General features: G+C 40.9%; 2 protein-coding genes across 2 annotated transcripts; both read left to right on the top strand.

Moving 5' to 3' along the window:
• Positions 1 to 1,879: 1,879 nt before the first annotated feature.
• LOC115692952 (probable disease resistance protein At5g66900) lies at positions 1,880 to 6,103 on the top strand. The gene is made up of 5 exons (XM_030619934.2): positions 1,880 to 2,806; positions 3,365 to 3,771; positions 3,930 to 4,291; positions 4,776 to 4,987; positions 5,114 to 6,103. Exons 1-5 carry the CDS (start codon positions 2,137 to 2,139, stop codon positions 5,950 to 5,952), a joined length of 2,490 nt encoding a protein of 829 aa, XP_030475794.1. The 5' UTR covers positions 1,880 to 2,136; the 3' UTR covers positions 5,953 to 6,103.
• A 3,124-nt stretch (positions 6,104 to 9,227) lies between these two features.
• Positions 9,228 to 13,465, top strand: LOC115662774 (probable disease resistance protein At5g66900). The gene is made up of 5 exons (XM_056313719.1): positions 9,228 to 10,113; positions 10,659 to 11,065; positions 11,239 to 11,600; positions 12,133 to 12,347; positions 12,450 to 13,465. The coding sequence occupies exons 1-5, from the start codon at positions 9,465 to 9,467 to the stop codon at positions 13,289 to 13,291; spliced, it is 2,475 nt and encodes an 824-aa protein (XP_056169694.1). The 5' UTR covers positions 9,228 to 9,464; the 3' UTR covers positions 13,292 to 13,465.
• Positions 13,466 to 15,000: the final 1,535 nt, after the last annotated feature.

Below are 15,000 nucleotides of genomic sequence, written 5' to 3'. Positions count from 1 at the left end.
TCATATTGTGGACATTCGTCAAATTTCCAAAGATCATCAATGATTGCGTGCAATTCTTTAGGAAGTGTGTTTCTCAAGGCCTCGATTTTGTCAGCATTTTTCATAAGGTAACCTTCCCAAATTACATGTTGTATCATTTTGTTGTTCTTGATAACACGTTCTAACATGTCAACATTACCATCCCATCAATAATCAGCTAATTTCTTTTCTTAACCTTAAAAGGTTCAATTTCTATGCCTCCGTCCTTGGTATCTTGGGAGTGTGAATGGTTCGAACCGTTGTTTCTATAACAAATAAAGAATAATAAGGGATTGCTCGTAATCCATGATACAACAAAATATTGGGAAATTTTATTTATTTATTTATCTATTTTATTAGTATTTATTTATTATTTTAATTAAAAAAAATAAGGAAAGGGAAGAAAAGTAATTTTGGCAGAGATGAGGGTTGCAGGCGTGCACGCGCTTGCATGTCCACCGCGTTAAAAAAATCAGCGAGTTGCAGTCATGTGCGGGGGTGCGTGGGACATTCATCGGAGGCGCGCTACCCACCATCTTGCTTGTCTCAATGAGATCTATCATCCTATGTGATGAAAAACAATTTTCATCGAAAAAAAAGTTTCAAGAAAGACCCAAACAGTACGGTTGTCTATAACTTCGAGTCGCTTCTAATTTCCAAGTTCATATTGACCATCCATACAACAATTTCAGGGCATTATTAATGATTTACTTATCAAACAATAAGCAAAAACCTCGACATTAAAACAAAGCAGAAATCATAATGTGGGCTCTTATATCAACGAAAGGAAAGATTTTCCATATATCAAAGGAAACATATTCCATATTTCAACACATGAAAAACATGCCTAAGAAATTCTTATATCACTGATCGAACTGGGTATTTCACATCTCGGAACATATCTTATTTCCATAGATTTTTTTTTTTTGGTCTGTCCTTATTTCCATAGATTAAATGTCCTAATTGTAGCCTTGAGAGAGAGAGAGAGAGAGAGAGAGAGAGTTCTTCTTTCTTGCTTTTGTTTCCTTCAATTGTTGAGAAAACTACACAAAGAAACCTTTCTTTCACTTCTTCGCGCACACAAAAGTGAAAGAACGTAACCTCTTTTTGGTGGTTTCATTGCAGCAAGTAACTGCATTTCACTTTTGCAGCTTATGAGCTGGGTTAGCCCAACATGGGCGGCCCACCCCTAAAACCCATTAATTTTCGTATCATACCCAATCGAAAAATTATCTTGCTCTTTATTTCCCGGATTTGACATTACAAATTATATTCGTAGTATATAACCTCATCTAATATATTCGAAATGCACTACCAAGCATCTAATCGGAGAATTTATATTTTACCATCGACATCAAATACTAACTTTTAATTCAAAAGCTCACATGGAGGGTTAAAATGTTTTCAATTTTTAGTGGGATCTACTAAGTTTACTATAAAATCTATCAAAATCATGATTGAATTGGATTATAGTGCACGTAAATAAAATAATCCATTCTTGATAGGAAGAAGAATAATCTTGGCCATTACACGCTTGACTAATGGTCTTGTGCTATTCGTGATAAACGGGTCCTTCTGAAAATTGCGCAACCTAATTTTGTCCATTCCTTCTCAACGGTTTGTCCACTGGAACTACCTCGGGGTCAATCCAAACTCGCTGGAGAACCCGGGTTTGGATGAAAGTCGCCGATGGCTTACTCTTAACAAAGACTTTAAACCTGGGCCCATGCAACTTGCGACATGGGACATGGTCGACGACTAACGACAGGTCTTCTCCAACGCCTAAGTCAATATAAAGTAAAGAAGTACCAGAGCGAAGAAACTTCTTATATAATGACTAAAAAGTTTGGCCGGAGACTTTAATAACGACTTTTGTAATATATCACTCAAGAATCTTTCTCTCCTTTTCGTTCATCTCATTCTCCATTGTTGCTTCAAAGACCAGGAAGCTCCTCTCCCTTCTTGCCCCTTTGAAAAACCCAGAAAAGAAAAAAACTGAGAAAAGCATCCTCTGCAAATCTCGGCACGTGGGTTTCAGTTCTAGCATCCTTGGTGACCCATTGAAAGTTTTGGATTTTTTTGGCTTGTTTTGGTCTTTGAAGGCAGAAAGAACAAGAAATGGGGATTGATTTTGCAGGAGCTGCTGTGGGAACAGCATTCAGCGAGGTGTTCACAGCCGTTAAGGCCGTAGTGGAAACCATTAGGGCGTTTGGTTCCGAGCTCAAGAAGATCGAATCCACCTTGAGAAAAATAGAACCAATCATCAAGGAATGGGATGAGTACAACAAACGGCTGGACCGTAGTCCGGAAGAGATGGTTCCGATCAAGAAACTATTTGTTGAAGGCAAAAGACTGGTCGAGAAATGCTCGAGCATCCACCCGCTAAACTTTTGCAAGAAGTACACTCACTCGAAAGACCTGACCGAGTTTGATGCAGCAGTCCTAAGGGAGTTCCAAATTTACTTGCCGCTGGTGAATGTGATTACTGGCAAGCAGACATTGGCGGAGGTGAAGGACTTCAGGGAAGAGGTGAAGGAGCAATTCAATGAGTTGTTCCATTTGGTTCAAGCCAAGGGCGGGCCCCTCCAGAGCAGGCTAAGGTCTTCGGTCAACCTCGCAGCCCCTGACGCGCCAGATTTCATTGTCGGGGTGGAGATGGAGGCGTCCTTGAGGGAGCTCAAGGAGCGGTTGCTGGAGGAGGGAGTGTCTGTGATTGTTGTGACCGCCCCACCCGGGTGCGGGAAAACCACTCTGATTAAGAAATTGTGTCATGACACGGTCATTGAAGGTATGTGAGATTAGTGCTTTGATTGATCCAGAACTAATTAAAATAGGGATGAATTTATTGACTGATCCTTGCCAATTGGTCACCTCTAATAGTTTTTCGGTTAGCCATTTATGTGTTAGGAGCTGTTGGCTGAACAATGTTTCACTTCTGTACATATTTGAATGATTGAATCCCGTTAGCTGTTGACAGTTTGTTGTAGATGTGAATGTTTGCACCAAGAATTGCTTGGGTATTATGCAGATGGATGTTTCATCAAGTAAAAGAATCCTTTTCTCATCGTTTAATTTCTAGTTTGATATCATATCCAATCTGATAGATCTTTCCCAAGCTTTTAGACACGCAATAACTGGCGTCTGTTTGATTGAGCTGAGCACCTTTCTTAGTCAGCTGAACCCTCCTCTTCACATATCATAGGCTTCACACTTGATATTTCTGCTATATGGTATCTACTTAGCTCTGTTTCTTATCCTGCTGAATCAATAAGCTAAAAAGTGTTGTGGCAAATGATGATACTCTTTGCAAGAGATAGGAGTCAGACTAACTGTGGTTTGCATATAGGCAAATTCAAAGAAAACATCATGTTTATCCCCGTCTCGAAGAAGCCCAACCTGACAGACATTGTCCAGAAAATGATTCAACATAAGGGTTTCGAGGTACCTGTAATTAAAACAGAAGATGATGCAGTCCAGTACTTGCAGCAACTGCTCAATGAAATTGGACAAAATCCTGTGTTGCTTGTGCTGGACGATGTCTGGACCGAATGGGAGAAAGTCCTCGAGAAATTTGTCTTCAAGAAGATTAAAGATTACAAGATTGTGGTGACCTCAAGATATGAGTTTCCTCGTTATCGTCCTGTGCATCGACTGAACCCACTGACTCATAGCGAAGCCCTGGAACTTTTTCGTAAATCTGTTACTGTCGATGATAAAAGCATAGATGCACCAGATGATGAGCTCTTGGATGAGGTATACTCTTTCTTGTGTGCATCCATTATCAGATTACCTGATAAAATCAATCTGCCTACCTTTCTTTCATCTCTCTTTCATCAAAGAGAAGCCTTAAAATTGTACTAATCATGATACCTATAAAGTTCCAATAATTGCTTCCATCTTTTTTGTGGCAGATGGTGAAACACTGTAAGCAATTGCCATTGGTTATTACAGTCGTTGCCAAGTCCCTCCGAGGAAAGGATTATATATTCTGGAAAAGAAAGCTTCGTGAGTGGTCTGAAGGTCATTCCCTTTTTGATTCGGACACTGACATTCTAGCTTGCCTCAAGAAGAGCTTGGACTATATGGATGGTGACCCTTGGCTCAAGGAACGTTTCATGGACCTTGGCTCATTTCCAGAGGATAGCAAGATCCCCGCCACTGCCCTTATTGACATATGGGTGGAATTGTACAAGCTAGATTTCGATGGCGTGCGTGCCATGACTGACCTCCATGAACTCGTTTCTAGGAATCTAGCTGATCTCGTAGTCACCAGGTATGGGTCTGAAGTTCGTTTTGTTCCCTCATTCCAACTATTCTAGTTTTTTACTGCTCTAAGAGTAGCTCATCGAATTCTAGATGGCATCTGATTAGTTTTTCCTGATACATGACGGTTACAATGCGTGTGAAATGGACCAAGGCATGATGAGACCTTCGCACTGAGATTGAGAGAGTAATTTGTGCCAGCTGATGCCCATAACTAACCCCAATAAGTTTTCCGGTACCGAGACAAACTATCCTGTTTCCCCGAAAATGGGCATTTTAGACGTTTCGAATCCACACCACCTGACCTTCAGCTATAGTGTGTTCCGCATTGTAAGGGTCAAATGATTTAGACAAAGTCCTGTATAGGACATTTCTGACTCCTGACTTAATTTCTCAAAAATGGAAAAGATCAGATGTCTTCATTTAGCACTAAACTTTAGCACGAGAAACTCGAGCACAAATGCTTATCCAAGTGTTTGATTGCGTACATACAGGAGAGATTCAAGTGATGACCAAGAATCTTACAGCGGCCACTATGCTCAGCAGCACGATCTGCTCAGAGAGCTGGCTATCGTGGAGTGCAACGAGGGGGAAATAGGGGAGAGACAGAGACTCATCCTAGAGTTGAATGGAAATAAATTTCCCGACTGGTGGAGCGAGCAAAAGCAACAGCCTCTCGGTGCTCGTCTAGTGTCCATCTCAACAGGTTAGTATCTCTCTCTCTCTCTCTCTCTCTCTCTCTCTCTCTCTCTCTCTCTCTCTAAGACCTGTAGGGAAAAATTCAACTGGTTGGTAGTCGGTTACCTTCTAACCTTCTACAATCATAATGCAGATAAAACATTCTCATCACCCTGGCCAAATCTTGAATTGCCTAAAGCTGAGGCTCTTGTCTTGAACTTCCAGAACGACATGCAATCCAAAACTTATGCTTTGCCTGAATTCATTGAGAAGGCAAATCAACTCAAGACACTGATAGTAACAAACTACAGTTTCTTTCCGGCTGAGCTGCGCAATTTCCACGTCATTGGGTCCAATTTAACGAGGATCAGGCTCCAGCGTGTCACGGTTCCTTTCCTGAGCATGGGAAACCTACGCTTGCATAGTCTGAAAAAGATATCCTTTTTCATGTGCGGCATCAGTCAGACTTCGACGTCGAACGACGCCAAAATCTCCGATGCAATGCCAAACTTAGTTGAGCTCGACATTGACTATTGCAATGATCTTGTAACATTACCCGATGGCATCTGTGAGATAAAGCCTCTGAAGAAGCTTAGCATCACAAACTGCCATAATTTCTCTGCTCTCCCCAAACAGATCGGGCAATCGGCATCCCTCGAAGTGGTCAGGCTTAATTGCTGCACAAGCGTGTCGCAGTTGCCAGAATCGATTGGAAACCTCCGAGAATTGATATCTCTCAATATATCTGATTGCCTGAACTTAAGCACTTTTCCCAATCAAATTGGTCAACTGGTTAATCTCAAGAGGATGAACGTGAGAGGATGTTCGAGTTTGTCCGAGCTGCCACGGTCGATCGTGAACCTGAGGAACCTGAGGAAGGTGGTTTGTGACAAAGGAAAGGAAGTCATGTGGGAGCCTCTAAAGAGCAGTCTCTATAGCTTGAATATAATAACGTCTGAAGAAGAGGCCAACTTAGATTGGTTGCGTGATTAAGAAGAGAGGGCGATCAACCGATGATTCATCAACTTTTTCTCCATGTCAAATGTTGTCTTTGAACTGTTTTTTACGCTGTCTTTTTATGCGGACGGCTGAGGCATTGCTGACTGGACCAAATAATTGATGAGTGACGCCACGTCATTTTTTTAATGTTTCCTAGTCAGAATTTTGTTTTCTTTAATTTTTCTTCTTTCCATTTCTTTTCTTTCTTTCTGCTCCCTCCACCTTCGTGCACCACCAACAACACCGCTGCAAACTATGACCACCGCGTCCCTACCGTCACCGTCATTGCCGACACCTAACTCGTGGTGCCATAACACCACGACCTCTTCAGCATCGCCTTCTCTCTCTCTCCCTAACAACAAGATTCTCTCCATCTCCCAAATTTGAAGTGCAAACTTGGATCCGAGCCGCCGCAACCTCATATTTGAGGTCGTGGCGGCCTCAAATCGGATCGAGGTTACGAGCCTCAGATCTGATGAGAGAGAGAGGGAGAGGTGCTTGCAATGTCATCTGAGCAAAGCATATGGTGGTGTTTGAGCGCGGCAGCGGTGGCTGTCTGAGTGGCGCAGCGGTGGACAACCGTCGCCGGTGGTGGCGTTGCTTCGGCAATGGTGGTGCTGCGGGGGGAATGACCAGTAGAGGATAAAAGGAGGTAGGAGAGAGAGAAGCTTGCAGAAAACAGGCAAGGCTTATTGCGGTTTGGATTATTTATTTAGTTTTCGTAAATTCCTCAACAGGAAATGACTTTAGTTGTACCTAATTATTTTACGGGATCCCTGTCTTTATCATTAAGTCATCCACTCGATTTGAGCCATTTTTTACTAGGAATTGCTTATTAGTTTGGCAATTGTAAGGTGTTGGTTTTCATAATTTATTCAACGTCTAAAGGGCGGTGAAAGTAATATATTCAATTAAAAAGTTTAATTTGACAGGTCATGACGTTGGGTCGCTTTTTTTTTTTTTGATATGTCTTATCTCTAACTCTTTTCTTTTTCTCTCTGCCTCTTGTAGTGCGCAGGAATCGAATATCGCATCTGTGATACTAGCGCCCCACTCCTCAATTCCTTTACCAGTAGGGCTGCATGCCTATTGGCAATGTTGGGTCACTTAGCCATGTTGAAATGTGCATATCATGTAGAATAAAAGACAGGTCCTTGAAATTAACCACAAGTTCAATGACGTGGAATCATTCTTATATTGAACTAGCTTCCAAAGAAGCATCTAACTAATTAGCCGATTATTAATGCGCCTTCACATGATCGTTTTTTCAATTAATCGCTTTTGTCAAGTCTTGTGTGACTTATAGAAATAAATAGGAAAACAAAAGAAATATTCTGCTTCCGGAAATTATTTGAAAGTAATTTATCATCTTTCGTGTGAACTTTAATTATATTATTGTTCCTTCTAGATGGACTGGAGCGTCATTGATTAGCTACTAGTGTGAAAAGAACAAGAGTAGGTATGAAGAAGAAAACTGTGAAACTTCAAGGTATAAGCTGATGAAGTTTCTACGTAGGGTCCAACCAAAAAGACGACACATGTATACTATTTTGGAGTTTTTGATAGTAAAAAAATTAATTTTGAGTAAATTTATCACAGATATACCAATTTGAGGTTTTTCGTGATATTAACCCCTTATATTACCACAATGTTTTATCGCCCAACACATTACTTCATGATTGGTTTCTTCCTAGAATGTTGTGGCTTTACGCAGTCTACATCTTTGATGTTTTTCTTCCCCAGCATGCGTATAAATATTCTCCAGTTAATCTGATTTAGACAAGTGGAAATTATGACTCAAAAAAGAAATTCTTATGCAATGATGCATCCAATTCAAGAAGTTAAGTTATTGCAAGAGAGAAATATATAGATGAATCGACTAAATTTAAGAGGTAAACATTGTTTGAATAAGCAATCAAGAGAAGGGGTAAATTGGTTCTTTCAAGAGAACACGGTCTAATTTTGTAGAATCAACCCCAATAAATATCTGCTTCTATTCGCAAAATGAACTAGCGATAGAAACAGTAGATATTAAAAGAGTTAGGGAATTAAAGGGCATTGTAGGGATGCTAGCCCTTCTCCTCACGTAACAGAACTCCCGAACTACAAATCTTTGATTTCACAATAGACCAGTCACCTTCATATGCACACCTATATAGTTTACTTCTCTAAAAACTATTTAGGACCTTTGGGGTCTAATTGGCCTAGATGAATAAACCCGACTAGTGGCGACTCCATTATTTTAAAATCCCAAAAAACACTCCTGTTTTTTATACCACCCTCACTCGGTACCGCGAAGAAAGGTCCTCTTGAGCCCACCGCTAAAGCGGCGCTACGTCGAACGCTAGCGGTGCACCCGAACCTGGCTGTGAAGCAGGATGTCTGGTACATATGTATAGAGGGGGTGGTTGGTTAAAACTTTTCAATTTTTGGCGGGATTTTCTAAGTTTACCATAAAACCTAAAGAAAAAGTCTAAAAAAAAACCCAACATTATGCTCTATGCGGTGGTACATTTACCCTCAACCTTTTTTTATGACACAAAATATCCCAAATTTATACTCGTGTGACATATTTACCCCATGTCAATTAGCACCGTTAAAAATCTATTTTCATGGACGGTGGAAGGCAAACTGTGTTGACGTAGCACCTACGTAGCTTAAGTAAAACAAAAACGAAATCGTTTTGGTTGAAAAGTCATATATTGATGGAGGATAAATGTATCACACCGATACAAGTTTGTAGTTTTTAATGTCACAAGAAAAAGTTTAAGGTAAATGTGTTATAGGGAGTAAAGTTTGAGGTTTGTTATGTTGCAAAAAATTTTAAGGTAAATATGTCACAGTTGACATAATTTGAGGTTTTTATGGCTTTTTCTCTAAAACCTATCAAAATCATGATTGAAATGGATTATTAGTGTATGTAAATTGAATAATCCATTCCTGATCCAAAAATAAGTAACCATTGGCGGCACACGATTAACTAAAACATCTAAGTGCTAACCGTGATAAACGCGTCGCCCTGAAAATTACCCAAGCCTTCGTTTTTTTGGACATTGAAAATTTACCCAACCTAACGTTTTGTCTGCTGATCTGCCTCGGGGTCAATCCGAGCTGGCTGGATAACACCGGGTTGGATAAAACTCGCCTATACGGAAACGTGCCTATAGCTTTCTCTTAGCAAAGACTGGAGGCTGGGCTCCCGCGGCGCACCCTGCGACATGGAGTCAACGACTAACGACAAGTCTTCTTCTACCCTTAAATGATAGAATAAAGGAACGAGTGCCAGAGGCTTCCATTGGAAGAAAGAGGATCTATACTTTCATCTCATCCTCCACTGTTGCTTCAAAGACCATAAAGATCCTCTTTCTTCTTGCCTCTGCCAAAGAAAAGCATCCTCTGCAAATCTTGGGAAGTGGGTTTCAGTTCTTTGAAGCATCCTTGGTGACCCGTCGAAGTTTTGGGTTTTCTTGGCTTTGTTTGGTCTGTGAAGAAAGAAAGAACAAGAAATGTCGGTTGATGTGGTAGGAACTGCTGTAGGAACGGCATTCGGCGAGCTGTTCTCGCTCGTTAAAGAAGTAGTGAGAACGGTTGTTGTGTTTCGTGATGAGCTCGTGAAGATCGCATCCACCTTGGACTCCATAGTCCCAATCATGGAAGACATCAACGAGTTAAACAAACGGCTGGATCGTAAAGACTTGGGGCAGATCCAGGCCTTAATAAATGATGGCACAGACCTGGTAAGGAAGTGCTCGAAAATCAAGGCGTTCAACTGGTACAAAAGGTATACGCACTCAAAAAAGCTGACCGAGTTCGATGCGAAACTCGCCAGGGAGTTCCAGCTTTCCGTGCCGCTGATGGGTGTGAGGAACACCGTAGAGATATTGGGGGAGGTGATGGAGCTCCGTGAAGAATTCAGAGAGTACCGTTCCAGTCAAGCGAACGACGGGGCCCTCCAGAGTGGGCTCGGGGCTTCGGGCAACCTCGTGGTCCCTGAGGCACCTGATTTCATTATCGGGTCAGAGCTCGAGGCGTCCTTGAGGAAGATCAAGGGGCAGTTGCTCGAGGAGGGAGTGTCTGTGATTGTTGTGACCGCCCCGGGTGGCTGCGGGAAGACCACCCTGCTTGCGAAGTTGTGTCATGACATGGACATTAAAGGTATGTGTGATTAGTGTTTTGATTGATCCAGAACTAATTAAAGTAGAGGTGCATTTCTTGATTGCTCTTTGCCAAATTATTCGGAGTCTTTCGGTTAGCAATTTATGCCTATAGCAGCTGTTGCCTGAACAATCTTTGCACATATATGAATGATTGAATCCATTGCTTGTTCTCTCTATCAAGCAAAAGAGTCTCTTGTAGATGCGAATGTTTGCACAAAGAATTTCTTGGGTTTTATGCAGATGGATGTTCATCAATTGAAAGAAACCTTTTCTCATCATTTAATTTCGGGTTGGATGTCATGTCCAATATGATAGATCTTTCCCAAGCTTTTTGATATTCTGTTTGATTGCACTTAGCCCCTTTCTTAATCAGCTGAACCCTCCTCTTCACACGCTATAGGCTTCACACTTATTCGTTCTGCTAGGTGGTGTCCACTTAGCTCTGTTTCTTGTTCTACTGCATTCAATAAACTGGAAGTGTTGTGGAAAGTTTTCATACTCTTTGCAAGCGATAGGAGTCAGACTTACTGTGATTTGATATAGGCAAATTCAACAACAATATCATGTTCATCCGTGTCTCGAAGAAGCTCAACCTGACAGACATTGTACAGAAAATGATTCAACATAAGAATTTTCGGGTACCCACGATTGAAACAGAAGATTTGGCAGTTCATTACTTGCAGCAACTGCTTGAAAAAATAGGACAAAATCCTGTGTTGCTTGTGCTGGATGATGTCTGGACCGAATCGAAATCCTTCCTCGATAAATTTGTCTTCAAGAAGATCAAAGATTACAAGATTGTGGTGACGTCAAGATATGAGTTTCCTGATGTTAGTTTTGTGCATCACCTGAACCCACTAAATAATGGTGAAGCCCTGGAACTTTTTCGTCGATCTGTTACTGTTGATAATAGAAGCATGGTCGTACCAGATGATGATCTCGTGGAGCAGGTATACTCTTGCATGCATGCATCCATTAAAGGACTTCTTATGATCATCAAAACTCTGAGTTAATCTTTTTCTTCAAAGAAAATGTCTAACAAAATCAACCTGCCAATCCTTACTTTCATCTCTCTTTCATGAAAGAGAGGCCTTGATTTGTACTAATTTTTTTTCCGTGGCAGGTAGTGAATCGCTGTAAGGGATTGCCATTGGCTCTTACAGTCGTTGCCAAGTCTCTCCAAGGAAAAGATCGTTCGTTCTGGGAAACAAAGCTTCTTGATTGGTCTGAAGGACGCTCCCTTTTGCGTTCGGACACTGATATTCTAGATTGCCTCAGAAAGAGTTTGGATGACTTGGATGGTGACTCTTCGATCAAGGAACGTTTCATGGACCTCAGCTCGTTTCCGGAGGATCGCAAGATCCCCGCCACTGCCCTTATTGATATGTGGGTGGAATTGTACAAGCTAGATTTCAATGGTATCCGCGCCGTTAGTGACCTCCATAAACTCGTTTACAGGAACCTAGCTGATCTCGTAATAACCAGGTATGGCTCTGAAGTTCGTTTTTTTTCTCTCATTCCAACTTTTCAAGTTTTCTACTGCTCTAAGAGTATCTCGTCGAATTCTAGTTGGCATCTTATTAGTTTTTCTCGATACGTGACAGTTAATATTTGTGAGTGAAATGGATAAAGGCATGATTAGATCTTTGCACCAAGATTGAGAGAGTAATTTATGCCATTTCATAACCCATAACTAACCCCAATAAGTTTAGTTCTTCTGGAGCGCGGCAAACTAATTTGTTACCCAAAAATGAGCACTCTAAATGTTTTGAATCCACGCCACAATTACTGCACCTGACCTTCAGCTATAGTGAGTTCCGCAATTGTAAAGGTCAAATGAGTTACTACATAAGCCTGAAAACATTTTAACTCCTGCGTTAATTTCTCAAAAGTGGGAAAGATCATATGTTTTCTTTTACTATTAAATTGAAATCACCAAATGCCTGGCACTAGATTTTAGCACAAATAAACGTGAGCGCAAATGCTTATATCCAAGTATTTGATTGCACACATACAGGAGAGATTTAAGTGACGACGAAGACAGATCTTACAGCAGCCACTATGTTATGCAACACGATCTGCTCAGAGACTTGGCTATCATGGACTGCAAGCAGGGGGAAGTAGAGAAGAGAAAGAGACTTTTTCTGGACTTGACCGGAAATAATTTTCCCGATTGGTGGAGCGAGCAAAAGCAACCGACTCTCGGTGCTCGTCTAGTGTCCATCTCCACAGGTTGGGAACTCTCTCTCTCTCTCTTTCTCAGTGACCTGTAGGGAAAAAATTCGGTTGGTTGGTAGTTAAATGACCTTTTAACCTTCTATGTTCATAATGCAGATGGAACATTCTCAACACCCTGGCCAAATCTTCAATTGCCTGAAGCTGAGGCTCTTGTCTTGAACTTCGAGACCAACAGTCAAACCAAAACTTATGCTTTGCCTGAATTCATTGAGAAAGCAGATAAGCTCAAGGCCTTGATAGTAACAAACTACAGTTTCTTTCTAGCCGAGCTGCACAATTTCCATGTCATCGGATCCAATTTAAGGAGGATGAGGCTCGAACGCGTCACAGTTCCTTTGCTAAGCATGGGAAAGCTACGCCTGCACAATTTGCAAAAGATATCCTTTTTCATGTGCGACATCGGTCGGGCTTCGACATCAAACGACGCCAAAATCTCTGATGCAATGCCAAACTTAGTGGAGCTCGACATCGACTATTGTAATGATCTCGTGACACTACCGGATGGCATCTGTGAGATAAAGCCTCTGAGAAAGCTTAGCATCACAAACTGCCATAATTTCTCCGAACTCCCTGAGCAGATTGGGCAATCGGCGGCCCTTGAAGTGGTTAGGCTTAATTCCTGCACAGACTTGTCTCTGTTACCGGACTCGATTGGAACCCTCCAAAAATTGATATCCCTCATTATATCTGATTGCCTCAACCTGAGCGCTTTGCCCCATCAAATTGGTCAACTGGTTAATCTCAAGAGGATAAACATGAAAGGATGTCTGAGGCTGTCTGAGTTGCCACGGTCAATCGTGAAGCTGAGGAACTTGAGGAAGGTGGTTTGTGACAAAGAGAAAGAAGTCCTGTGGGGGCCTCTCAAGAGCAGTCTCAATGCCTTGAATATAATAGTGTCCGAAGAAGAAGAGGCTAACTTGGATTGGCTGCGTGATTAAGAAGAGGGCGATGATCAACCGATGATCGCTGAACCATTTTTTTCCATATTAAGGGTGTGCGTTTGTTTCACAGAAAATGTAACGTTTTTGGAAAATGTTTTCCGGAAAATCATTTTCCGGGAAAATAGTTAATTTTTCTTTATTTGGTGATATGTGATCGAAAATATTTTCTGATGTTTGGATCTCATTTGGAAAATTATTTCAATCCCATGATTTTATTTCAGGCAAATTTTGATTTAGAATTTTTCAATATTTTTTATTTAAAAAAAGAAAAAGAAAAACAGAAAGAAAAGAAAAGAAAAAAAAAAGAAAACAATAAAATATTAAAATAGTCAAGAGAAGCAATTCCGGAAAGTATTTTCACCTTCCTAGATTAGGGAATTTACTTTATTAATTTTATACATGAATATTTTCCTTGATCAGAAAGTGTTTTCAGTTGACTAATCATTTTCGGTAAATCAAACGTGTAAAAGTCTGGAAAGTAGATTTTCGGAAAACACTTTCTTTGAAACAAATGCACCTTAAGAGTGGGCATTTGACAGCGATGGTAGCTACGATATGAATTCTCCTGATCCTGTTTGGTAATGCATTTCAAATTTTTTATGTAAGGTCAAATAAGAAGAGTGCAATTTGCAATATAAAATCCAAGGTATAAATAGTAGGATAACTTTCCGATCCAGCAGCATATGGAAATTAAAGAAGTTAAAACATATTAGGTATTAAATTTTTTTAATTTAATAACTAATATTTGAACTATTTTTAAATTTTTTGTTGCTTGTTCAATTTATTTTCTGTACTTAGCCTTTTTTTTTAACGTTGAGGGCCGAGGCATTGTTGACTGGACCAAATAATAGATGAGTAGCGTCACATCATTCTTTTAATGTTTTTGAGTCAGAATTTTTTTCCTTCTACTTTTTCTCCTTTGCATTTCTTTTCTTTCTTTCTCCTTCCTCCTCCGTCTGCCACCACGAACGCCGCTGCAAACCATAACCACCGCGTCCCTACCATCACTGTCATCACCGACGCCTAACTCGTGGTGCCTTACCACCATGACCACTTCAGCATTGCCATCTCTCTCTCTCTCTAACGACAGGATTCTCTCTATCTCTCTAATCTGTATTGGAATTCGTTGCACAATCGCAAAGAAAATAGAGAGTAAAAGCGAGAAAAAGAATTTGAGATGCAAGATTTTATCCTGGTTCACCTTTAAACTAGAGCTATGTCCAGCTGATGATTCCACTATAATTAGCACTTCGCATTTCTCTGTTACATCTTTCAATTACAAGAGAAAGAGAATATATATAGGTAATAATTTGATTCAAAATAGGAATCTGAAGTCGTGGCGGCTTTAAATTGGAGGTCGCGACCTCGAAACTAAGGTTACATGTCTCAAATCTGATGAGAGAGAGAGAGAGAGGTGCTTGCAATGTCATATGAGTGAAGCTTTAGGTGGTGTTCAAGCACAGCTTTGGTGTGGTGGTGGCTATCTGAGTGGCGCAACGGTGAACAATCGTTGTGCTTGCAACATCATCTGAGCGAAGCTTGTTCAAGCGCAGCTTTGGTGTGGTGGTGGCTGTCTGAGTGGCGCAACGGTTGCCTGTGGCGGTGTTGCTACGACAATGGTGGCGCTGCGTTTCTTTTCAAGAGAGAGAGGGAGAGAGGAGAAACGGATGCCACATGGAAAACACAGTATACAAGTTAACGGCATA

The sequence above is a fragment of the Syzygium oleosum genome, unplaced genomic scaffold, assembly GCF_021117445.2.
Source record: "Syzygium oleosum isolate NSW1041296 unplaced genomic scaffold, Sole_v2.1 Sole_v2.08, whole genome shotgun sequence".
NCBI lineage: Eukaryota > Viridiplantae > Streptophyta > Magnoliopsida > Myrtales > Myrtaceae > Syzygium > Syzygium oleosum.
Note: the sequence above shows the minus strand (reverse complement) of the source record. Positions and strands in the feature narration are given on the sequence as shown.